Raw genomic sequence first — 27,279 nt, 5'->3', positions numbered from 1 at the left:
GTGTATTTTTCAGTTTAACATGCAGAGAAAACTATAAATAAGCAATTCGTAGGTTGATTTCCTGAAAAGTGTAAACAGCGTCTATGCTGTTTGCCTGAGGGACCCATAAAAGCACGCATGAAGACTTTCAACGTCTTCATTAGTGTAGTGTGTATATTGACTAATACAGCACACTTCAACTTGAATTATATTTAAGCTTCAAGCAGTATTTTGTACAGTTTAAAAAGAAGAATGAAGAACGTTATTTATGCCCTGTGATTGGTCTTAATTATAAAAATAGTCAATTGTAAAAAATGGACACAACCAATTTGTATGTATTTTATGAGGTGAGGTGGCTATTATTTTCTGTTTAATAGTATTCTGCAGTGGTAGTCATAAGACATTACGTTTTAAACATGTCTGAATAAAGCTTCTCATGCTTCGTCTTGCTAAAAAGCATTATTGCATATTTTATCCTGAAGTCAAGAGTAAAATAATTACATGTGTAACATAAAAGAACAGAATTTATTTTACATTTATTAAAACATTATAAACATCTTTACTATGACTTTTAATAAACTAAATCCATCCTTGATGAACAAACATATAAAAAATGTTTCTTTAAAAAGTACGACTCTCACTAACCTTGTTAAACAGTAGTGTAATTGTCATCCAGTAAGATTAATACTGCAGGTATAGGAGACAAACAATGGCAAGTATGAAAATGCTTGCTGGAGTTTGTTAGTAAGCATGTCTGAAGGCTTTGTTAGCAATGTAAACACCGGTAAAGAGAGATTGAGTTCTGGGTTCAGGACGGGGGTCTTGTGGGGGGCTGGATTCATAGCATGGGGTGGGGGTATCAACTTACATTTTCCCCTGGGATGGCCACATGACCCTGGAAAAGAGGGAAAAGGAGGGGGAAAAGATGTTAGGTTATGGTCTGAGCGCTCTCAATGAGAACCACATGCAGGAAAGGGAGGAAAAAAAAAAAAAAAACAAGAGGGAGGAGAGGAGGAGGGGACAAGAGTGTGACTAAAGCCAGTGTCTGAAAGCAGACCGAGTGCCGCGTGGATCTCTCCTCAAAAGCTTGAGTGTCTGAGGAAAGAGAACGTCAGCGTTTGTGAATCAGATTCCACGGAATACAAAACCCTCCAAGAATTCCAAGCTCGGAGAAGAAAGAACAATGTCAAGTGCAATCACGAGACGAAGCTCCAGCAAGCAAGGCTTGCAGAACCTTCTGAGGTGAGAACTTTCTCATCGAATCACTTAAAGCTTGCAGATGAGACCTCAGGTGTTAGGATGGACGTGCGCTTTGTTTCCTTTGTTCTTGTCAGTTTAATGAAGGTAATGAACGTTTTTTATTCTTGTTTGAATTGGAAGGGATTCATGTTAATATTTAATGCACTATATGTCACCACAGCCTGTATTTCAATGCCATGTTATGTTCTTTAAGGACCTGTCATCCTTTCTTATGGGGAGACCAGACGTTTTTTTGCATTTGAGTAATGAACTTTAAATAGTTTCACTTTTATACACGAAGGTAACATTAAGTTTCCTGAAAGACATTTTTTTTAGCAAAATTATTGATTTTAAAATGTAATTGCATTTTTGCTTTTATTCGTCTAAAACAGGTTTGTGGAGAAATAATATGAATATGTAAATTACACTGTAGGGATATCCCCACAATTCACTAGTAAACGTTACAATAAATCAATCGATCAATTATAAGATGGAATAAGTTATGAATATGAAAGCTTGTTCCTGCCACAGGGTGAAAATGATAAATTGTAATTGCGACTATTTCTGTCGCAATTCAGAATTTATTTCTCGCAATTAGGGAAAGAAGTCAGAATTGAGATGTATGAAAAAAGTCTAAATTCTGAGGGAAAGAGGACAAAACTGTGAAATGATAATGCAGGGTATAAACTAGAAAAAAATGGACTTTGAAGCAAAGAAACTGAACGAAACAATATATATAAACAATATATATATATATATATATATATATATATATATATATAGATATATAGCTCAATGCACATTTTATTACATCTTCTTTATAGAGACTTTTATAAACTGGAATGTTGTTAGGTTTCCAGAAGAGAGTTTATTGTTTCTTCCAGAGGTGCTGCGGGATTGTGGATGGATGATGGGACAGGACGGGGGAGGAAGGGAGGGTTGAGGGCACCCAGGCCCCTTAATTAAACACGTGACCCGTTGACATTTATTGTGACACACAGCAATATGACCGGCTATCTGTAAAGGTGCTGCAAACCAACTATAATTTAGGTAGAAAACTGTAGTTAGTTTACTGTAAACGTTGAAGCAATAAACCAATTCAAATGCCTAAAACTAGCCGACTGTGTTTTTACACAAACACAAACACGTCGGACTGTCCAAAAAAACGGCTTAGTTCAGCTAAAAATGATTGTTTACCCACCAAGTCAAACCCCTATAACTACCTTTCTCCGGTGGAACACAAAATAAGTGGTTTAATGAGTAAATGATGACAGAGGTTTCATTTTTAATAGCATACACACGTACAGCAAAAGACTAAATGTAACCTCCGTGGAAGTGTACGCTGTGTACGGAGAGGATTTGAGATGGATCAGGTGCGCAAACAGGTTGCATTAATGGCAGACGGGATTTATTTCCCCAAAGCTTTTCAGAGCTGCCAAAAACAGCCTTTTCTCACACTCAGCAAGCTGCTTTCTATTAACGGCCTACATTCATCAGAGCCATCGTGTGGTTTGCTGAGACGCACACCGGATACGTCAATTACGACGCTGCTTATACAATATTTTGTATACACTTGTAGCAGCATTTTGAAAACCATTACAACTCCTGCAGATTGTAGAGTACACACGGTATGGCAAACTGACACCAGCTGCTGGAAATCCAGCAAAAAAAAGAAAAAAAGTTGTAAATAAAACAATGATAATAAAACTTCACTATTATGTAAACTCACGAATCTGAGAAGAAAGTCTAAATTTGAAGAAAAAATAAAAAAAGACAAGAGGTGGCTAATTCGTACGAATTCATACGACGTCACGCATACTATTTTGTACGGTTTGTCGAAAACCCCAGTGACGGGTTGGTTTTGGGGCGGGGTTAAGCTTATTTCATTTGTACAAATTCACGCGAATTGCGATGGAGCACAAATGTACGAATTAGCCACCTCGTAAAAAATGTACGAACTGCTGTGCTGCTCAAGATACAAAATAGAAAACTTATAAATGAATAACAGCCGTAAAATTTAAACGTGAGTTTACTGCGGATATAAACTGCATTTCCGAAGGAAAATAGTCTTAAGAATAAAGCAATTTTTAAGAATAAAGTCAGAACTGGAAAATGGAAATTCGCTACTGCCCTAAAAAGAGTGGAGATGCAAACTTGGAAAAGTTATAACTCACACAATTCTGAGAAAAAAGGTAAAAATTGTAAGACATGCCATTTGCAGTTGTAATGAAAAAAATTATTCGTTTTTATAAAAAAACTTCCGTAATATCGATTACTGAGTTCTGTTCCATTTTTCTGCCACTGCTGCTTTGGCAAGCTGTCAGTTTTTAGTTTTTAGGTGTTGATTCTGTAACACACACATTTCGCACCATTGTTTTTTACTTGCTCGAAAAATTTCTCTAATTGTTGTCTAAGCCATGACCCCCTGATCCATGGACTTTAACGTGAGCCGCTCTTCTATTTACGATACTCTGATAAGAGCTGCTGGAATGCAGGGGGTTTAGCCGTTTGACTGAAAGGGGGAATAAACTTTACCATCCCTGTGGAAGTGTGCTTTTCCGAAGGTTTTAGGCAGCAGAGTTAAATAAACACTAAGGTCACCGTGTTATGTTTAGTTAAGCATTACAAGAGTATTTAGAGGAGTATATAGGGGGTGGGGGTAAGATGTGCCACCTGAGGATATTCTCTATAGGCAATGGTAAATGGGACAGAATGAAAATTAGGGTTAGTATATAAATCAATTAACCGAAATAATAAAAAAGTGTCTACCCATGGTCTACTGAAATGCACAGAATCAAATATTTCATCTTCAAAACGCATATGAGCCTGTCCTCTCTCTTTGAAGTGTGCTAGGAAGTAAACCATCTTTTGAGCTCTCCCGTTAAACGACATAATTATAGATATTTCAGTTCTCGTGATTCATAACGCCAAACTTTCCACGGCTTGGATCAGCGCTTGAAATGCCGTCAGCCGATCAGGGAACACTGGGAAACATATGTCAGGTCCTCAGTGACGCGACCACACACTGACAGTAGGAAGATGCTAACGTGCCTGGGAAAATAAATCTCCTTTGCTCTTTAAATCTGTCCCTAAGATGACATCATCCGACTCGCAGAGTCAATAAACCTCACAGCTGCCCTTCAATGCAGATGCAAAATGAGAGAGGAGCAAATAACAGCATCCATCAAAAGCAAAGACAAAACAAGGACTTAAACGAGAACAAAAGGAACTTTTAGATGGTTTCAATTAAGAGAAATGATTTGCTCTTTCTTGCAAAGGGGATCGGTGAAGAGTGAAGTTAAGAAAACGGTCCTACAACAGTTACTTTTTTACCCTTCACTTTAGTCTGAGATGGAAAAACTGAACACGTTAATATGGACGTGAGTGTTTTTGCAATTACAGCTGGCACTGGTCATATAAACTGTAGGTGTTTTTCAACCCTCTGAATGCTGTGGTTGAAATTTCCTCTAAAATACCCAAACCCTATTTTGTACATGTAACTATTTAATAGTGAATTTTGGGATGTGGTAGTAGTGTATATGTATATGCAGCGTTCTTTGTTTCGAGCTTATTAACAAAACTGAATGACTTCGTTGAAGTAACGTTCATTACGTTTATGCTCCACGTTGTATTTACGTCTTTCAGCAGGTAAAACGTCGATACATTTCAGTAGATTGTAACATACCCTTCAGACCAACCTTTCTTCACATCCAAGGTTTCATTCGCAACCAGCAGTAAACTGTTAGAGACGATCGTTCACTTCGCTCTGCCATTTAAACTCGAGGCGCGAGTTAAAGAGCGGCAAATAAACGAGCGCCAAAACGCCGCGATCGTTTGAATTCGGTAATAAACGATTTCTTCAGTAACTTTTACCTCTTTTTGAAACGTCCATTGTCTACATTTAACACAAGACTTACCATGTGCTTCTGCCTTCTAGTTGTTTTGTCGCTGTCAGTGTAAACAGGACTTAAAGGGACAGTTCACCAAAATAATGAAATCTTTGGCTCCATCCCAATATCATATGCACTATACAGGTGAAAACAATTCTGGAGTGTACAAGGACAGTTTACGAGGCCAGGTGAGAGGAGTTTAAAGTGTGTAACACATAAGTGTGTCGGTAGGTCACATTACAATGACAACTTTATGAATGTTGCTGGTGTAAACAGGGTTTAAAAGTAGTACAAAAAAAAAGATCATCATCATTTACTCACCTTCCTGTTGTTTCAAACCAGTATGCAATTTTTTTTTCTGTGGAACATAAAAATATTGACATATATTACAAATATTTATTCAAAATATCTCAATTTCTGTTTTGCAAAAAATTCAAGCCATAGGTTTGGAACATGATGACAGTAAATAATAAAAGAATTAGCATTTTTGGGTGAGCCATTAATTTTAGCCTTCCACCAGCAATAACAGTCTGGAGATCATATATCAAACAACTGACATTTACTGAGCAGTTTTACTTTAATAATTAAGGTTAAGAGCTGGAAAGGGAAACTCAGGTCGGAGGTCAGCTTCTATGTGACCCATTTGAGACTGACCAATCTAGCTCAGTCGGTGCTCTGCAAGACCAGACTTGGCTGTGGCAAATTATGGCAGGCAACAATGGCGAAAAACATTTCCCAATCCGTCAAGCCCTCCAAATCCTTTCAGCCTCAGGGCACCAGGCTGTGGAAGTTTAGTCAACACATTGTCAGGAGGTGATACATGCTGAATATAAGCCAGGCTCTTGTTTTCTTTCCCCATTCCCTCTCTCTCTCTTTATTGTTTCCATTTAATTCAGAAATGGGCCTGAGAAACATTTTGTCAGTCTGCGTTTGACAATATGCTCACCATGACTGAAAATGTGTTTTCACTTCCATAACTCTTGGAAAACGGTATTTCCAGACATGAAGGAAAAAGAAAGCAGGCTACATAATCGGGCTGATAGTGGTAAATAAATCAGATATTGAATGACATCACTGGCAGGATTGACATCATTCACGTGGCTTCTGCCAAAAAAATGAAGTAATCCTGTCTGGGCGATTAACAGCCTATAATAATCAGAGGCACGGGAACTGTGTGTGACACATCAGATCTTGCCATAAGCCCTTTGTGGAGTTGTATGGCTGGTTTCAGATGTTTTTTTTTTTAATTGTAGTTGGGCTATGAGTAGAAACTGGTTTGTAAAAAAACACCACTATTACTATTGGTAACTGCAGCTGTGATGATCATCTAGATCACAAAGATGATAGCACTTTTCTTCAGTGGCTCACTGTAAAATAACAGAACAATTCTTAATTGCATAGTTTTTAATAGTGAAAACATTCCCAAGATACCCAAGTTAAAGGGTTGGTTCATCCAAAAAATCTGTCAGTAATTATTCATCCACAGGTCGCTCCAAACACCTTGATTCACCTTAGGAACACAAATTAAGATATTTTTGATGAAATTGGAGAACATTGTGACTCTACATAAACAGCAAGCATATTATCGCGATTAACGCACAAAAATGTAGCAAGGACATCTGTAAAATAGTTATGTAAAATAATTTTCCATAGCGACGAATCATTTTTGCTCAAAGACAACAATTATAACTTTATTCAACAGTTGTTCTACATCCAGAATGGTTTTTGCCTGTAAACAGTAGTAGATCTGTGCACATTTCTCATGATTTTGACAACACAACTTTTTTTTTGTTTATTCATTTATTTATTTTTAACTGTAGAAAGCAGTATTAAGAATAGTGGACTCATATTTTAGTTGGAAGCAAACATTTCTCCAAATCTGTTCTGATGAAGAAACAAACTCATATACATTTTGAATCAAGAATCACGTTTGAAACGGAGTTCATATGAAGGAGTTTTGTGGAGTTTGTAGTTTCTTCTGTTGCTATCTTCTTTATCAATTTAAAATGTTTTTGGTTACATTATACATAGATTCTTCATGGCGGTTTCACCACCATCATTAAAAAAGAACTCCAAAAATGTTTTGGAGGTTTTACCTATGGCATCAGTCTGAAGACCCTTTTCGTTTATAACTGGAACTTTTAATGTTGATGAATTAGTACTGATCTGTCAACACACTTTTATGGGTAGCTGTAAAGTCATTGAAGCAAGCTGTGACCTCAGCTGTAACCTGGCCTGAAATTCTTCTGAGGGTCACTGACTTTGTTCATTGTTCACTTTTAATCCTTAAGTCCCAAAAATCATGACTCACCCTCTTGTCCTTCCAAGCCTGTCTTGCTTCTACAGAGCATAAAATATCTTGAAAAACAAATAACACTGGAGCCCATTGACTTCCAGAATATGGACAAAATATCTTCTAGTGTGGCTTACAGAAGAGAGAAAGCCAGACGAGTTTGTAATGTGAATAAAAGATTTTCAGTTGAACATACACCAAAATGAATGCGTGCTACCATAAACAATTAGCAAGTCCTAGCATTATAGTTGAAAAAAATTTAGTTGCTTGGCCTACTTTTTCCAGATGGAGAGCATGAAGAGCATATCTGTGTGTTTTCAAGCTAAACCCAGAGATGCTTCAGCTTCTAGAGTGTGAGTTTGCAAGGTCTCTGTCAGTCAAGCATTGGTGGTGTCGAATGCCAGAACAGATGTTCAACTGGCTCTGAATCTCAAGCAAGGGACTAAACAAACTATTGTTAGAGATTTCTTGAAGAGATCCATGTATCATAGTCAACAGCACTCTTCTGGGCTCATTCATCATTCAACCACGGCTCTCACATGGGTCAAGAAAGAAAAACGACTGTCTTCTGGTGTAACTTGTTTTGCTTCTCTTCCTGCAGAGTGACGGCTCAGCGAAGTATCGAAGATGCCGAGGAGATCGAGAGAAAAGGCGACGCCGAGCCCGGGAGGCCTTCCGCAATCAACAAAGCCTGTCTGGATCCGCCAGTTCCCCTCAGGACAGTGTAAACCCACCTGAGACCGGCCTGTAAGTGTGAACGCCATTCTATTCCTCGCACTTCACCTGGGTTTTGTTAGGCATGATTTGTTGCCTGGCAGATTTCCATGTGAAATATGGAAATACAGACTTGCAACATGTCTGGTTCTCATTTTTCTGGCCATCCACTTCGACAGAAGGAGACCGTTTGATCGACATGCAAAACAACTAACCACAGTTTGTTTAGGTTTAAGGTCAAATATAAGAGTGTCCACGATAAAGGAAAAATCTGGTTTCAATACATGCGCAAAGTTCTGCGAAATGTACTTTGTTGTCACGTTGGTTTCATTCTCGAGACAAGTACATTTACGTTTAGTCCTTCAGCGGACGCTTTTATCCAACAAATGAGAAAAACTTGGAAATGACATGAAATGAGCAAGTGTGAAAAAAAGTAAAGTAACATTTTTTGGGAGTTACAACACGATTTTACAATCTTAACAAACTTTTGCTTGTTATAAAAATGTCATATTATCTGATATTTTTTATACTAATTCATTAGTTCTCTTTATTGTACAGTTTCTTGTTTTTAGTTTTGAATAGTTTCTTTGCATGTTTCTGCATTGTTTGGCAGAAAATGTTTTGCAGATACTAATATTTCACTGCTTTATTATTATTTAAAAAAATAAATATTAAGAACTCATTTCTTCTTTAAAGATCTTTTTGGCAATTTTTTAAATTACAAATTAAATCATAACTTAAAAACGTGCTAAAATATATAAATACACAAACAATTGTACGTTGCAATTTTAATGTATTTTTGGACACATGATGAAAACAAATGATTAATATCATGTGATTAACCCTATTACATGTCAGGATTATGCTTTTAAGGTTGGTTTAGTTTTCTTTCTCTCTCCTTTTCTCGCAGCTAAACCTACATGTGCATACATACAGTGGCACAGCTGTTCTCTCAACATTACCTAATCTCTGAAGAATTTTCAGCAAGCATGCCTTTGGAGCAGGGTTAATGTCATGTCCCACACCACAGCGCCTTGCTTTTAATCAGAGAAACGTTACGGACCTCACATCCCACATATTTTATATGTGTGAAGTTAAACACAGCTTTCTGAGTCAACCTGTTTAAAGCGGAAAATAGGTCATCTAGGGCCACTTTGTAATTATCCTTGATCAGAGAAGATTTAAAGGCTCGCTCTTGGCTTAGAGACACATTAATCATTTCGAAAACATTTTAGATCGGTTCAACACGGAAAGAGGTTTTAAGGATTGCCGTGCAAAAGTTTTCAAACGGGGCTCGTACAATAAGCTTGGGTGTAGTAAATAAGCATTGAGATTTATGACTGCGCAGTTGAATTGTATTGACTGATTGCTGATGTTCAGTCGTCATGCTTTGCCGAAAATCTGCTTAATAATCTCGTGGAATGTGTTTTGCATTCCTTTCCGGCAGCTCCTGGGCAGATGAAATAGATTTTAATTCAAGACTTTGCAATGAACAGGATGAGAGGGGCAGTTGGTGTCAGTAAAAACGGTCTCTGTTATCACTTCATGAGCTTGAGTCCAGGTGTATGTGTTTAAACCTTTTGTGAACTCTTAAACAAGTAATCCCTTAAACAAATTTACTCTTGTAACAATAGTCAGTTTCCAGTTTCCAAGCAAGTGATGTTCATCTAATTTAAACAACAATACAGTTCGTTTGCATTTCAAACATACAATGACAATACGGTCAACGGATATTTTACCATTTGAAATTTTCCTCGGCCAAATCAAACACGATCAACCCACCAATCGTAAACCTACCAAAAAGTATATATACATACACACACACGTAATAGTCACCATTATGCAATAACCTTTCGTGGCATTTCATCAAAATCCTCCGGCTGCCCTTGGCAAACATAGGGAAAACAACAACAAATCAGCACCTGTCAGATGGTGACACGCACCTCTGTTCACATCTGTTTTGCAAGGAGCGTGTTTGAAGTCGGGCTCTGGTGTTAATAGGCTGGCACGGTGACTTCAGCGCATAGTTTCTCTCGTCGAAGTACCACCAGCACAGGTGGGCTGAAGCCGTTCATGCCTGACTTGCCCAGATTCCTATGAATGTGATGATATAGTTCTGCTTCTCGTTCCTGTCTCACTCCAAAGTAATGGAGTCTGCATCATATATAAAAATATATTGTACATTTTCCATAGATCTCAAAAGTGAGGATGGAATATTTAAACCTGCAAAAATGTTGCTACCTTATTTATTCTTAAGTGAATTAACGGAATAGTTTAAATTACTCCATAATTTACTCACTACCAAGCTGTCTTTCAGATGTACACAGGCAGTTTTTTTTTTTACTTTCTTCTTTCAGATGTACACAGGCAGAGGTTTTTTTTACATTTATCCTGGCTCTTCCAAGCTTGGTAATGCTGGTGCATAGCGGCAATTATTTGGCTACGATGGCTATAAGTAAATTATGGGGTAATTTTAATTTAGGTGAACTATACCTTTAAGTTTTCAAGCAAGATTCAAATCTTTATTTGAGCACCACAGCACATGTTCTACCTGCTAAGCAATGGCTCATATAAGATTGTATTTACTTATGTATTAAAGTATATAATGTGATGTTTTTTTCAGCTATGAAAGGGACTTCAAACCTAGCAGTCCGACTGCTGTGGATGAGGATGAAGGTTTTAGTGACTGGACCCAGAAGCTGGAACGGAGAACAAGGTCTAGAATGGCTGAAAACGGCAGTGGAGAACAGTTACAACAGGAGGAGAAAGACGTGAGAGAGAGATCTAGGCAAAACGACAAAAGCTTCAACACTTCCATACAGTATCAGCAAATACAGGACAGAGAGGACGAGGAGAAAAGACCAGAGATGAGGAGGAGCGCTGAAAGACGAATGGAGATCAGTGAGAGGGTGAGCAGCCCGAAACCAGAGGAATGGCATGACGACAGCAAAAGAACAGGAAATAAACAACAGGAAATAAAACCACAGATGGAGAACAAGGTGCCACGAAAATTAGTACATTACAATATCGTAAGTACTGAACATCCTGTCATGTGCGTTACTATGTCTAAATCAATACTATCACTCACAGATTAAAGAGGAGAGGAAGGAGGTGAAGGTGTCATACATGTCGAAAGTCTTCCTACAGCAAGACAGAATGCCCAATGGCAATGGAGAGGCAGCTGCAGAGGAAATGACATCACATCTGGTCAGAACCAAAAGATCACCCAGGTAACTTGTTTCCATGCACTTTCTGCATCTGTAGGTTTGTGGGGAAATCTTATGAAGATATGCTTAGGTCACGTTTTCCCCAAAGAAAATCAAACTAAATTAATCAAAATTAAGTCATTACAATGTTCTATGTAAATGTATGATGTATGTTGTGTATATATATATATATATATATATATATATATATATATATATATATATATATATATATATATATGTGTACACACACACACACACACACACACACATACATACAGTAGTCAACATTTAAAGTGAATCAAAAAAGTTTATAACTCTTTTTTTAGGTTTTTAGGACCTAAATGTTTTATATACAGTAGTAAACTTTGTGTGTGTTTGTCAACAAAGGTATATCTTTTGTTCTACAAGACTGCATTTATCGTTTATTTGATCAAAAATACAGTAAAAATTAATTAAACTTTTGTAATAAAGTCAAAGGAAAAATAATATATTGACAAAATAGTTGTTTAATATTTTGTTTAATAATGGTGTGAGAAAGGACTAACATTTTAAGCTGACTTTAGGGGTTAAATAAGCACAGAGTTCGATCTTGTTAAAATTAGACGCTTATGTCAGATGTGTTATAGACGTGACCTAATATTTTTGCTGCCAAAAAAATGTGTGCCAGGAACTTTTTAAAATGCTGTTAAGGGAGTTAGTTAATATCTAGTCTTGTACAGCCAGACCTTTAAATAAAACCATCATTTCTGGCCCATTTTACTGCTTATTCTGGCCAAGAACTGTCCACTTCACAAAGTCTGACCAACCAATTTGTTTGTATTTATATGTGCCATTTTAGTTTAGCTGAGACATACATAACAGACCGTGTGGAAAAACAATAAAGTAATGTAATCAGAATATTTGCTGATCCAATAGTAATAATTACTAATTGTTTCATAGAAATGACCAACATGCCACCTGAGACTAAACCAGTTTTCCTGTTCTCCCCTCTTTTCCAGCAGGACTGTAGATGCAGATCAGATCCCTGAGACTAAGAAGGATATGCAGGCTGGTCTGGAGACCGAGCTGAAGCTTGAGAAGATCAGACGTAGCCACCAGGAGAAGGAGAGCCAGGAAATGGAGCACCTACGGCAGCGTCAGGCCGAGGCTGAGCTGGAGCTGGAGGAGCTGAAGAAGAAGAGAGAAGAACGACGCAAGGCTCGTGAAGAGGAGGATCGGAAGAGAGAGGAAGAGGAACAGCAGAAACTTGCCAAGAAAGAGGTTTGTTCTGGTATTAAAAACTGTCTGACGAGTCCCAAAAGACCAAACACATTAACATTGTCGTACATCACAATTCCAATCCCTCCAAGAGTTGTCATGATAGAACTATAAAATATCTATATAAACTATTTAGGTTTCTTCCAGCAGAACAGTATTTATTGGCATTCAACATAGTTTGCTTTGTATTAATTACAGGAGGACAAGAGACAGATGAAGGAGGACATTGAGAGGAGGAGGATGGAAGCAGCTGAGAAGAGAATGAAGAATCTCAACATCACACCTACAGATGGCGATGATCCATTTAACCCTCTAAACCCCATAAGTCCAACTTTCAAGGTAACTATACATATCTGCATAAACATTCTGAACCTCTTCTTACAAACACCTGCTATGGCAGTATAGTGATGGTATCAGTATTTAACGCCCTTGAACTATGACAAACACCATGGTACTGACTGATCACCATGCATTTGTTTTTTTTTTTATTGTACTCCAAGGTTCCCAACTATAAGGGTAATTATAGTTACTTTCACACCTCAGGAACCTTTTTTTAGTTCATAGAACTATTGGCATGTTTGCTCCGCAGGGACTAGAAGCATGTTCCTCCTCCATTCAGAGGAACTAATTTAGCTTCTACTTTAGAGTAGGGTTTAAAACAGCACTATAGGAACTCAAGTTGTCATAAGCGATTTAGTCAGATTTTCACGCTCTTTCAATTGCGTGTTTACATTCCATCTCCGTTTTCCACGAAACCCACGGCACACAGCTCCGAACACAGCTTCTAGAATTCACCGGTTGTTGATGTTTGTAAACGGCACAAATAAAGACGTCACGGGTGGACGCCTGCAACCAGTAAAACAGCCTGAAGGAGAAATTAATTCTCTAGGAATGACTGCTGGCTAGTTCCTAGAACTGAGCTCCTTAATGGCACACTTTTGAAAATAAAGGTTCTTTATACTAGCATCACCTTTAACATCCATGGAAACTTTCCAAAAGGTCCTTTTGATGAATTAAATGTCCATTACACTACACTCCCAAAATGTGTTTCAACCTACGCTCCCATAGTACAACCATTTTTGGTTCTGCAAACCACTTTTCAGCGAACAGTTCTTAAAAGAACATTTTAAAAATCTAATGAACCCTTTCCACTATAAATAACATTTGTGCAGTGGAAGGTTTTGTACAAAATTAAAATTTCTTCATGAAACCATCAATATCAACAAGTTACCTTTAGTGCAAGGAAAATAAATCTCTTCTGAGAAGTGCTAAAAGAAGGTTATTTGAAGGTTTAATGATTCTTCTATTGGATCACTATGAATCACAACAAATGAGCATTTCTAAATAATTCTGTTCTTTTTTTTTACAGAATAAAAGCTCCATTTTATTTTGTAAGTTGCTTGTGCTTGTTGTGCTGTGAACATACCCACATGTTTGGAGTGCATTAAACGTTGAACACGTATTTTGAGTCAAGTAACAGCATGCATATGTATTTCCAGATAAGGATTACAGGAATATTCCAGGTTCAAAACATTAACATGTTTTTGAGTATAACGTAAAATAATTATGACCTGTAATTTAGTAAAAACAAACAAACGAATAATAATGATAATAACTTGGTTATTAAATTGTCATTAGAACCTCACTTTGCAACTTGGAATATTCTTTTAAATTGGTTTAATTTATTTTTAGTGCATGTTTTTGTTTATGTTGTTTAACTACCAAAACTGCTTGATGAGTTTAATTTGTTTATTTGCTGCACTTGCTTTGCAGTGTGTAAAAGGATCTGTGGTTTTATATATGAACTTTATATAAAACTTTCATTATTGTATATCTTGTAAATATTTATTTACATTTACATTTATTTAAATTATATTTAGAGCTTCTGCATAGACATATTCATTAATGAACTGAATGGGTAATCACAGAGTAACCGACCAAAACACCTTCGCAACTGGCAGCTAACTAAGCAGCATTACGGCGCTGAGGTTTTTCCTAAAATCCTACGTTATGAGATCTGATGTGAGCCTATCTGATCATCTTAAACCTTTATGGAAAGTTGTTGAGGACAAAGCAGATGTCCACATCCTAAACTTGCAAACAACAGGAGGTGTTTTCTTCTTGAGTTGCGCAATTCCCCTCAAGAGTGCAAAAACTACAAATGAAGCCCCAGTGTCTGCTATTAAGTTTATTATACTAGTATAAAGTTAGGTGTTTCTGTTATTGTATCTATTCCTTGTGTTTATCCACTGCTATGATATAGCATTTTATCTACGCAAAATATGAAATCGACTCTGATAATGGCTTCATACAACAATATGCTAGCAAAAACACACGCGCACGAATCATTGCGTGTTGTATTAACGCCATGAGACTTATAATAAATCTGAAATAAACGATACCACAAAGGTAAGGTTTAGCTTATTGACTATTGTGTAGAGATTTGGAGTCTGTGTTTTGGGGACCCTGAGTTTTCCCGTGCCGGTCTTTGTATTTACGTAAGAAACAGAAGTGATTGACAGTTGAAAGTACATTCTCAGTGAGCAGAGGTTAAAAAGCCAGCGGGCCCAACAGCAACACAAGGGATCCTTTTGTTAGTCTGAAACAGGAGCTTGTTAACATGTACAATGTTCATCTGAGGAAGTGAGAAAAGACCGAACGGAACTACAGTATGGATTTCTCTGGTTGTTACAAATTACAGTAGATATTTTAAAAGGTTTTTACAGAGGACTTGTCAATATAATGACGGTTCGTTTTTTTTCAAAGACGGCTTGTAACTTTTTTTTTTTTACAATTTTACTATCTTTTAATTCCAGATCACAGAGAGAACTGAATCCTTGAATCGATCTTTAAAGAAGAGGTGAGTTCATTCACAATATAAAATTAGTAAAACGACTCAATGGAGAAATCTACTTGACATTCTTGGCCTCAGTGAGTTTACTATAAATGGCAGATTCTTGACACAAACTTACAAGTATGTTGGCAAAATGGCTGTTGCGTAAAAGTAAATATTGACATAGGTGGCATAGGTCACTGTAATACTTTGTTAATCCGTCGCCTTGTCAGCAATGATTTATGGGACTGCTAACTTTTACCAGATGTGTACACTTTTCCTGATGTGTGAAGATATTGTGGTAGATCAAAATTAGAGCTATCTATACACATAAAACATTCAGGGCACTATGTGAAATAAATAATTTTTTGGTGTATGTCATGTTTTTAAATATGTAAATATGTATTATGTGTGTTGTTATGATATATGTAGCCTCACAAACTTATCAAACACATTTCAATGCATTTTACCTGTTAATTTTAGTATTATTACTATTATATTATTTATTTAGCATTTGTTTTTACATTTTCAGTTTATTGAATTTTTTCAAATTTGATTCATTTTATGATGTGATTTAGTCATTTTTTATATATACTCATAAACACAATATGCTTTACTTTTATCTCAGTTTTATTATGATTATGCTTATAACGATAGATAATTATGATAGCGTTTTTAATGAAGTACTCTGTTTCGAAAACAGTAACAGTTTCAAGAAGACCCAGAGACCTGTTCTTCTGCCCAAGATTGATGACAAACTGGAACAATACACTCATGCAATTGAGGTTCAATTTACAGTCTTATATCTTGCTGTTATGTTTTTATGTATTGATATATGTCAAAGTGTTTGACAGTAAATTCTTATTTTATTATCAAACCATTATTTAGAGAAATCAGGCCTGTCTCTGGCAGCATTTAAACAAATGGATCAGATGGTTTATATTTAGAATGATTGATTGGGATCTCTTTATGTACCTCCTCCCGAGACAGTCTATTGCTACATTTGCAACATTTGTCTCGAATTTATCGCTCTGACTCACTGAGCCTAACTGTATTAATGTCTTGCAGATCTCTTCTAAAGACGCAAAATTGACTAAGTCTGCGACAGTGGACGTGCCCGGTTTCTCTGCTCCGGTGGCCTCTAAGAAAAACCTGTTTGAAGCAGGAGAGGCCTGGAGTCAAAGCAGCCCGAAAGGATCGCCTCTGAAGGTCAGAAATCATTTCATTCACTGACTTGCACCTATAAAGAAAACTTTATGATCACTCACTTACCTTCACGTTGTTTCCAATAAAAACCTACCTGGTCTCATGACATAAACATACCTTGGTGCACTTTTTTAGCGAGACGCGAAATACATACCAACTCGTACCTATCACTGCAGTTTCCAAAAGAAATGACCACTAGAGGCAGTAAAACTCTGACACCTTTTATTCCTTTTCACACAAATGTACAGAGTTTTGATTAATAAAGCTTAATTTTCGCACAACAAATTCCTTTTGATATTAGTTTTGCATTTGTTATCACTGTCGGGTAGGTTTAGGGTTGGATTTGGTGTAGGGTCAACGTGAAAAAGCATTAACTTTTAGAAACAGTCCACGGATATTTGAATTTTGAACCATTGCAATATGTAACTGAAGCAATGTAATAAAAACAGCAATAGTTACCTATGTCAACGTAATAAAAATGTGCCAGGGTTCACATATTGAACCTGTGTTTTACTGCCACTCAGTGGAATTGTTTTCTTTGAAACTGTGGTTAAATGTGCAGCAAGGCACAGTACATATTTTTATGAGACCTGGTTGGAAAAAACAAACTTTAAGATTGTACTGGTCGTTCTTACAAAGGACGCAAAACCTTTAAAGCATGATAAAATCATAAAAATGCTCCGTGTTCTGTACTTGAGAGTACTAGTGGAGGAAGCATTCAGGAAAATGTCAAACTAATAAGAAATCAGCTGTTTCATATCAGCCCTTTAAATATTATGAAGAAAAACAGTGATGTCAGGGCACTTCTATTATTGCTTTGAATGAGTTTCAGATTGTGCAAGTTTGAAGGTCAAGAGGTGGCCCTAGTGTTTCAGCGTGAAATAGGTCATGTAGTCATGTAGCGTGGAACAACATCTGCTCTTTACACTCTCACATTCACACCCACGCTATCGGCTTGCCAGAGTCTGACGCACATGAACAACCATCAATGTGAAGCTCTTGTGTATCAATTCTTGGGAAATGTTTGCCAAGTCAATCATAACCTTATGAATTGTGCTTCACCACTCCATAAACATATGAGGGCAAAACTAAAACATACAAAAAGGAAAATCCTTTAGATTATTTGTAACTCAGTAACTGTAACGGTTATATATTTTAGGAGACAGACTGCGTGAAAGTGGGTGTATCGAACCTGATTAACCAATGGGTGAAAGGAAGTCCTGAAGGCGGGAACAGACACTCCTTCCACACCATCTGTAAGTCTGTTAATGAGCATTGAAAATCTTTAGACAGTAACCAATGTGCTGGGGGGAGATACATGTATTTGTAATATGGCGGAATGGAAAAAATAACTAATAATTTCATTGCCATATTTTATTAATGTTACAGTAAAAAATAATATATACAGTAAACAAAAGGTATTTATGTTTCCGCCTTGTGGTAGAATGAGCTACTGCAAGTTCACTTAGGTTCCCCAAATCTAGTTAATTAATCATCATGTATAAAAAAACCCTTCAGATCATTACATCTAGATCAGAAAACCAGAATAAAGGCTACATGATTAATTTTATGCAACGAATGGGGATTAAAGCTTTGAGTTTCTAAAAGGACGAAAAAATAATTTCAATAAATGCAATGAGTTAAATTTTAATCTGGTTCACGATAAGAACCTTAATGACTTTAAAGAAACAGGTTAATCTGGAGCTTGAGTTTAACGCAATGATGAATAATGACTTCAGCTATTCCATAAAAGGATATTGGGAGTCAATCTTAATGCGTTCTAATGTTCATTTCAGGATGTTAAACCTGGAGATGTTCTGCAGAAAAAAGAAGAACATGTGGGAAATTATTGGAGAATGTTCTACAGGAGAGAGGTCAGGACTGGGAGGAAAGGTAAATATTCAGATAAAAAAAAAAATAATATATATATATATATATATATATATATATATATATATATATATTAAAATGAATTAATCTTGTACAAATAAACCCACATAATGTCACTCTCACAATTTCTTCTACATACCTTTCAGGGCTCCTCTTCAAGTAAACGGTACAAGTTTGTTGTGACAGGCCACGGAAAATACGAGAAGATTTCCACTGAGGGTGATTATTACAGTGTCTACCCGAATGGAAAAACAAGTAAGGCGCTTTCTTCTATTTTACATCATTTAAAGCTAACAAAGCAGTTCACATGTATATTAGCTTGCTTAATGAGCTAATGTACAAAATAACTTAAACAAATGTTAAAAATGCTGTTTCCTTAAATAAAAAATGCCCAAAAAAGAGAACAGTGCCTTTTTGCAGGCCAACAGAGGCATGCTAAGTAATGTAATCTAATATTAACTAGCTGCCAGGCCAGTACCTTAGTAGCTACGTAGCATGCTAGCTAAGATTTCTTTTAAAATACTGTCTGTTGTAACATTAGGGCATAAAATAAGCTTTTAGAAAGCTTTGAAAAGAAAAAAAACCCCAGAGCGACTCAATTATTTAACTAAAATAATATATCAATCATGTCATTGTTCTAATTTAAAACATTCTTGAATATCATATAAAAAGTTAAGATGCTATCTCAAATATCTCAAAAGGTTTGAGAACTCGAAATAGACTATATCTTACAACACCTGAAAATACTTCACATCTTGAAATCTCACAGATTTTTCATACACATAATATATTGATAATATAGGCTCAAACAAATCACAGCAAGCTTCTAACACAATGCAAATGGTTTCATTCAATGGCTAGTGCCATGAAAGTAGTGATACAAAATATCCTCTCTCAAAACAGGTATTTTATTAAAAAAATATATAAAATAACATTAAATCTAGTACAGTGCACCTTAGAATGCAAAGCATTATACACATCGGCATCAGTAAAGAGAGAGTATTCTCAGTCTGACGGTTTCTGCATCAAAAGACAAGCATGCAGAAAAGGCCAAGCCTACAAACCTAACATGAACTAAGCCTGAAATAAGAACATGCATGAGTCGGAGTTGACAATCAGCATTCACTGTTATTCGTTTAATCACATTTAAGCAATGAGAGCATTTATATTAAGGTTTGGAAAGCCTTTTTGAGGCTCCATCAATGAAAGCTCTTTGTCAACACTAAACAAGTAAAGCAGCAGAGCAGAGTGCGCCATGCCTTGCTTTCTGTACTACTAAGGCTTAGAACAAATTTCCAAAACTTAGCATACTTACTGTATACATCTCTTTCTTATACTATCTCTTAATTCCTTCTTCCGGAGTTAAATGGTTCCACTTGCCCTCCCACCTAAAACTCACTCTCAATTGTCCCTACATATAAAAAAAACATACAATAGCAATTTGTCCCTTTTTTACGCCCCATTAAGCACCATAGAAAACTGTCTGTAGGAAAATATTGCTGAGAAAAAGGTGTGGCATATTTCATTGTAATGCAAAAAAAAAAAATATCGTAGGTTAACTAAAAATTTTTGATGCCTAAACCCTGCAATATATATTATATGTTCATACCCCAAAACACTCTCTTGATTTTTGCTGGTTTTGTTTCTTGTGGAAGGTTGGAGTGATATATTTTTCTATTATTAAATCAGCTAAATTATTATTTTATTTATTTACTTTATGAAGGTTTCAGGGATGATATTTAACAATATTTAACATGCTCTTAAAAAAGGCTGAGATAAGCTTTGAAAGTCTTAAGCAATAAACTCTTTAATTTAAAAGATTCAAAATAATGTCTTTATTCAATATTCTAATTAGCTTAAATGGTTGATGCCAGTTGACAAGTGGGCAATAACTTACTGCAAATAAGTTACCGTGCATCTGACAGATGATTTTTTTTGTTTACTTGCCAATTGACCTGTTGTAAAGTTATAAAAGCATATAAAGAATTGGACTGGATAATAAACAGAACTCTATCATCGCAATGAAAGCTAACAACATTCTTGCCCATTATTTATATGTTATCCAGTTAGACGTCAGTGCTTTAAGACGTACTGAAGCCTTTAGCTGTTCTATTAAAGTCTTTTGGTTCTTCTTCTTTATTTTTTGCGCCTATGAGTCCCATTTCAAAAACTGTTGCAATCTTTGTTGCTGGTCGCAAGCTGCCTCTCTTAGTCGTCTGGCATCAAACCGTGGGCTGTACAGAAGAACTGGCAAACGATGCGCAAATGTGGGAATCTCTTTTGGCGTTTTCTCTTCTGCCTCCATCTTCTTTTGCTCCTCGGTTTTATTGGCTTCAATTTGTTGCATTATACTCTCTTTGGTGGAGAACATTTGGAAGAGGACAGCATCCCACATTTTTACTGCCCTTGGGGAGTCTCTATTGTCCTGGCTGTCAGTAGGCTTTGCTTCGGCCTCAGAATTTTGCATTTCACTTACATTTTGATCAGCACTGGCAGGGACATCTTTCTTTGATGCAGGCTCCGCATCTGCCTCTGGAAACTTGGGCTCCTCTGCTTCAACCACCATATGTTTCTTAAGGCGAGACCAGCCACTGAGTTTTGACTTCATGCCTTTTGGTTTCTGCATCACCTTCAAGACAGGCTCTGCCGTTGAGGAGGAGCCTTCCTCACCCTCCTCCTTCTTTTCCATGGCAGAGCTGATCTCCTGTTGGGGACTAGCCTTTGTCTCCACTTTGTTAACCTTTTCAGGTTCAGTGTCCTTTGTTTCAAGGTCCTTTTGGTCTTCTTTTGGTTTAGCCAGTGGCTGAACCACCTCTTTAACCTCTTCTTTTTCAGAAGGTTTTTCAGAAGAAGCAGCTTCCAGCTTCTGCTTCTTAATTCTCTCTAACAAAGACATTTTTGCCTCTGTTGGCTTCTCTGTTACTTTGGTTTTTTCAGCATTAACTTTACTTTCTGACACCGTTGGAAGGGCTGGCTTTCCCACATCTTGGTCAGATAGTGGCGCAGCCTTACTTTCCAATTTCGGAGTTACCTTCACAGTTGGAGGGGTTGGTGTCATTTGGGAAAGTCTGGGAGATCCATAGGTTGGAGTTCTGACTCTTGGAGTCACAGTACTTATTGGCTCAGCTTTCGCTTCTGATGGTGGTGTGTCAGCGACAGATACCACAATAGTTGGAATTTTAACATCAAGAATTTCTGCTTTTAATTCTGGCACAGTTGACTTGGGAATGTTCCCTACAGAGTTTGCTTCTGGCTCAGATGCTAACTTTGAAACCTCTGGAGGTGGAGCCACCACAGCAGTTTCTTCTTTAACAACACCAGCCTGAGGTGGCTGAACTTCAACTTGTTCTTTAGGCTTTACCTCAGTCTTGTCATTCATCATGGTCACATTTGCATCAGGTTGAGGTACTATTAGTTCCTGCATTGAAGATGAGTTGCCTCTGCACTTGGTTGTGCAGCTGCTGTAGAAATGCTAAAACTTGGTGTGTAACTCTTTATTCCTCCATGGGCAACATATTCAGAGGAGTCAATCCATAGTATGTTGGTTTGGATTTAGGTGCTGTTGGTGTTTTGGGTCTTTGACCTGCAAATGGAGAGACTCTAGATAATGTTTTTGATGCACAACTGAGGATAAAACAGGCTCTGCAGGTTCAATCTTGGGTGTTGTTGGGGTTTTAGGCTTTGACTGCTCATTTGGGCTTTCCTGTATTTGGGTCTTTGGTTTTGATGACTCAAGTTTTGACAGGTTTTCAGTAGCCTTATCCAGCTTTTCTTGTAAGGGTTCAGTTGATTTGACAACTATGTCCCCATTTTGTAAAATTTCTGAGTGACTGGTGTTATTCACTTGATTTGATATTTTATGCATTTCATCATGTGGACCGGTCAAACTTGAGGTTGGTGTTCTGGATCTTCTGCCCTCCATGTGCACAGGAGACACAGCAAATAAAAGTGGATTTGGTCTAGAAATCTCAATCACAGGTGCTCTAACACGTGACACATGATCTGAAGGTGTCTTGGAACGCCCTGAAGGTGTTTTTGTTGAGATAAAGTCAAATGTTGGTGTCTTTACTCTTGTTAGTGTTGCAGCCCCCTTTACATCAAGAGTTGGAGTTGTACCCTGTTTCGTCTCTGAAGCAGGAGCACTGATCTTTTTCATTTCAGAAGATGGAATTGTCTCTTTCTTGACCTCAGAATTTGGAGTTTGACTTTTCTTTATTTCTGAAGTTGGGGTTGTAATCCTCTTGACTTCAACTGTTGGTGTTGTAACCCTTCTGATCTCTCTGGTTGGTGTTCTGTCTCTTCTTATTTCAGATGTTGGTGTCACTATCCTTCTAACCTCAAATGTTGGCGTTGGGCCTCTCAGTAACTCTGCAGTTGGTGTTTTACTCCTTGTTGGTGATGCATGAGGTGTTCTCACACCTACTGACCTTGCTGTGTAATTGGTAATTTGAGGAACTTCAAACAGTGATTTTGCTGTTCTAGAAACATTTACAGTCACTGGCTGAGGGCCTGGAGATTTAGAGGTTACATGAGTAGTAATATTTGAGCTAACCTCAACTCTTTGTGAAGTTTGTAGAATAGTGACTGGAACAGTTGCATGTGTGTCAAGTCCTGGTACTGGTGAGGCTGTGTATGGAAATGCTGGAGATAGGTGTTGGGGAGCCGCATATGGTTGTGGTGAAAACCTTGCCGTCTTGCCGTAAGTGAATCCTTTGTGATGAGGATAAGGAGACGACACATGCTGATACAGTGGTCGGACATTGAAGCGTGGGTGTACCGTGCCAATGTAGTAAGGTGTCTCTGGAGTCTTAGGAGGAGTTGAGTGATCACTGTGCTCCAGGTCAGGGCTTGCTTCATTTACTGGAGAGAGGCTTGAGCGGAAGGGGACCGAAGGTTGTGAGGCCTGGGCTGCAGCTTTTTTCTTCGCTGTCTTCTTGAGTAGTTTCTGGAGCCGGACATTTTCTTTCCCAGGTTTGGGAAACAAAGGTGGGGGGTACTGCTGGGAAAGCAGGCCTGCCTGGGCAGCATTGCCAATATTGACAGCCATTAAATCTTCAGCCCCCTGAAACGAAGAAATAACAGTTATTGTGTACAATGAATGTTCTCGCTTATAAAAAGCTGCAAACCATTCCAAAAATAGGCATCAAAAAATAAATTAGCAAAAAGATTTGCTCATTAATACTGTTGTTTTCTCTATTTTTTTCAGGTGATTTTTCCAGCGATCACTTGTGAGGAATTTCTTTCCTGATTCACCAAGAACACATTAATTGACATATATGTAGTACAATATTTCTATCAACTTTTCAAAACATATGGAAGTAACAATTAGAATGACATTGTTTGTGTTGTTTTTTTTATGATGGTTCCATTTTTGACTGTTCTAATGGCATGGCTTTGATATGTTTTTCTACAATCTATTTGTCACACACACACACACATATATATATACACATGTATCATTCTCAGAAATCTGACTGATTGCAACAGAATATAAAGTTTTAGTCTCTTTTAGTCTTCCGCAGTATCGCCTGCAGTATTTGTGCTGATATTATGCCCACTTTTAACTTCTTCTAATGTACTTCTAAAGTATGAGTATAAACTGAATGTGAATGTCAAATAGAACAAAGTCATGACTTTTGTTAACTGTTTTTATATTGATTATCTATGCTATTTTTATACTATGGCACATTGTTTGATTTATATAGACTTGAATAGATGAACTGTAGAATAATCCAAAAACATATTTCAACATTCCTGCAGCTTATTCTTATTCATTTTAAGCCACAACCAATGTTTTACTGTCATATTTTATTACAAATATGACACCGATTTACTACCTCTCAGCTCTTGTTATTCATAGTTTTGCATAAAGCATAATTGACTACACTTTTTGTTTTCATGAAAACACTGGAATTACTCCATTTATCATATTTATAATACTAAAATAAACATGTTTGTTTAGGTATGAGCATTTTGCTACCCAATGGTGTTAAGAATGGTTAAAATGAGAATGTCATTTATAGGCAATTGCAGCTTTTATTTTCAATAAATTTGATATTTTGTATGATTCTTAATTTGGCTTTTGGCTGCTTACTCTCAGTGTAAAATGGAAATATCAGAACAGTTTTCACTTGATACAATGTCTCAGTTAATGACATGTTCCCATGCAGTAAACTTCCACAACACATCTAGGATAGCTCCTTGGCCTAATTTTAGGGTGAAAGCAAATGAGCAAGTCACCTGCTCCATGTCACAGAGTGTGGTGCCACTTTCCACCCTCACTGTAAACCAATGCCAAGCAGTCACTGCTTTAGCCATAGGTGGAGAAGCTACATTAAATTACATAATAAATCACTGAACATTTACTATCAATCAGATTCAGTGGTTTCTGTTGACGACAATCAACATATCACAGAGCTTCTTTAAATTTTTTCATACTCTTTTTATATATCTATTAAACTTCTTTTTTATTTATGAAACATTAAGAGAATATTTAGCTTTAAGACTGGACTATTAATAAATGATATTTATGCAATCATTTAAATCATAAATAACTATATATAAAGGTTATGAATCAGTGGGTTCATAAGCATTTTGGGGAAAGCATAATTGTAAGAATAAATCTACTTCTCTCTGCATATAAGAAGCATACAAGATTAAATTTAGTTATATTTTTGCTTAAAACAAGTTTAAAAACATTCTATTAAAATCTGATATATATATTCTCACAAAACAAGTTATAGCATAAGCAATTTGTCATCTTATTTTAGGGCTGTTGACTACAAAATTAAAATAAATGAAATCCGTGGACTAAAGAACATTTTAAGGAAAATATTAAACATATTGACTTATTTTGTGTCTGTACAACATATTTTTTGCAATAGTGGAAATGTAGGCCAGCTGTAAAGGTTTGTATAAGAAGCCCCATGCCCAGAGTGACATGAAGAACCATATGAGAGGAGGTCGTCCTTTTAAGGCCCTGGTAGGCTGGGCAGTTTGGAAAATTTCCAAGTTGCAAGTTCAAAAGAGGAAAGGGCAAGAATAGCAGAGCAGTAAAATCATGCACAGTACAATTGCTTCTTAGCAACCACCTGGTGAAAAAGTAATTATTGTACATGTAAAGATACATGCTCTGTGGTAATATGCACGCTTGTTCTTAAAAAAAGATAACTTACCAAGAGATGACTGTAACAGAAGACAGTTGAAGACACTTCAGACAAGGTCCCCTGTAAATATAAACATGTATGATTTATTATACATATCCTTTAATATAAGCAACTGCATTTTAATAAAGATGTAAACATGGTGACAGGCAAACCAATATCAGTATTATTAATTTTAGTTTCACATTGCTATGTTACAATCCCTTATGCACCCACCAGTCAAGATATCCTGCAACAAACTGCTAAAGCTTTTTCCCGCAGTACAGACATGTCATGCACTTCCACACTAGGCATTAATTTAATAATATCAAGAACACAAAAAATATCAAATTTCATGCACATTTTTCTGGTTTTATACCTGTTTGTCTGCTGTTCAGGGTGTCCGCGGCTGCCTGCTTGTCCCAGCTTGGACTGTCAGAACGGGAGACTCATGTTGAGTTCAACTATTCCCCCTTCCTTCAAATGGAAGGCACAGGCTCCATAGCAGTCCAAAAATAAAACCCTGAGTCCGTTACTCAGAATGCACGGAGAGTGGTGACGGTGTAGAGGGAACCGTCAGCGAAGCAGGGGGGATCCAGGTCACCTTAGATATCACCAAGTAGCCCCCTTCCCCCATGACACCAGACGCACACCCTCATTTACGCAATCTATAAGCACAGCACCCCTACAGTTAAGAAGCAGCAGTAGTTTCTTTTAGAGCGCTGTTGCAGGCCAGATCTTTACACTAGTCCACCGTGAACTGTTTTTTTAAAACTTTTCTTCAGAAGTGCCAAACGGGACTTCAAAATAAAAGTGATTAAAAGTGATTTTTCTTATTTCATCTTTATTGCCAGCGTTGCATCCGAAGTTTGAGTATAGTTGTGTAAATGAGCACTAAGTGTGATTAAACTTGGTTGAAACCTAATCCCGTAAACTAACTAAATATTTATGGAAGCCTCTGACAAGGAGTGACAGTTGGAATAAAAAGACATCTGATTTGATTACAAAAGAGAGCTCGTGTGTTACGGTATAACCATCAATCTTGCAGGCATATATGATGAAGCTGACATTTACAGTACTTACATTATTAAAGAGAAGAGCATAGAACTCATAATAATGGTACATGTTAATAATGTAACTGGTGCATTCACTAATCTGGTGTATGTAAACCGTTGTACAAGTTTTCATCACCCCTTGATTTATGTAAACGTGTTATTTACATTTTCAAATATGCTCAAGATTGTGTATGGATTGTTAGTGGCAGCCTAAAAATCACTAATAGGAACATCAAGGAATGTGCATCAACAATGGAGAATAAACTTTAGAGTTACTGAGCCACAACTAATTATTGAATGGCACTTAAATGACACATTAGTGACCTTTACGATGAAAAAGTAAATCGTATCTGTAGGAAACACACCAGTTGGAGTAACTGGCTTTCACAGTTTCGTATCACAGAGGAGTTCCTAACGCAACATATGCGGACTTGGTAGCGAGCCCTGGGGAACACCCCAAAACTTTGTCTGAAGCATCTCACCGTTATTCTGAAAATAACACCAAAGGCAAGCAGATCACGCTCGCATTCATCCCATTCAGAAAACGTATTCATTGTGCTTACGTAGTACCG

The 27,279-nt window shown here is 37.0% G+C and overlaps 2 protein-coding genes and 1 pseudogene across 2 annotated transcripts; 2 read left to right on the top strand and 1 right to left on the bottom strand.

Annotated features, from left to right (window-relative positions):
* The first annotated feature begins 1,019 nt into the window (after window positions 1-1,019).
* On the top strand, window positions 1,020-24,339 carry lsp1a (lymphocyte specific protein 1 a). The gene is given in 14 exon segments (XM_043228361.1): window positions 1,020-1,221; window positions 8,003-8,046; window positions 8,049-8,148; window positions 10,739-11,114; window positions 11,206-11,345; window positions 12,323-12,584; window positions 12,780-12,920; window positions 15,398-15,441; window positions 16,118-16,199; window positions 16,483-16,623; window positions 17,780-17,884; window positions 18,433-18,513; window positions 18,657-18,765; window positions 23,717-24,339. Coding segments are annotated over 14 exon segments (1,710 nt in total). The 5' UTR covers window positions 1,020-1,162; the 3' UTR covers window positions 23,743-24,339.
* Window positions 20,300-26,061, bottom strand: prr33 (proline rich 33). The gene is made up of 3 exons (XM_043228359.1): window positions 26,032-26,061; window positions 25,686-25,736; window positions 20,300-23,572 (listed from the first exon to the last, which is right to left on the bottom strand). The coding sequence occupies exon 3, from the start codon at window positions 23,555-23,557 to the stop codon at window positions 22,037-22,039; it is 1,521 nt and encodes a 506-aa protein (XP_043084294.1). The 5' UTR covers window positions 23,558-23,572; window positions 25,686-25,736; window positions 26,032-26,061; the 3' UTR covers window positions 20,300-22,036.
* Window positions 20,662-21,687, top strand: LOC122330968 (annotated as a pseudogene).
* Window positions 26,062-27,279: the final 1,218 nt, after the last annotated feature.

This window comes from Puntigrus tetrazona, chromosome 25 (genome assembly GCF_018831695.1).
Source record: "Puntigrus tetrazona isolate hp1 chromosome 25, ASM1883169v1, whole genome shotgun sequence".
In the NCBI taxonomy this organism is placed as follows: Eukaryota; Metazoa; Chordata; class Actinopteri; order Cypriniformes; family Cyprinidae; genus Puntigrus; species Puntigrus tetrazona.
The sequence above is the reverse complement of the archived record's forward strand: the minus strand, read 5'-3'. Positions and strand labels throughout refer to the sequence as shown.

Bases quoted from the DNA above. Each gene is read 5' to 3' on its own strand.
- prr33 (XM_043228359.1), bottom strand. From the start codon at position 23,557: ATGGCTGTCAATATTGGCAATGCTGCCCAGGCAGGCCTGCTTTCCCAG.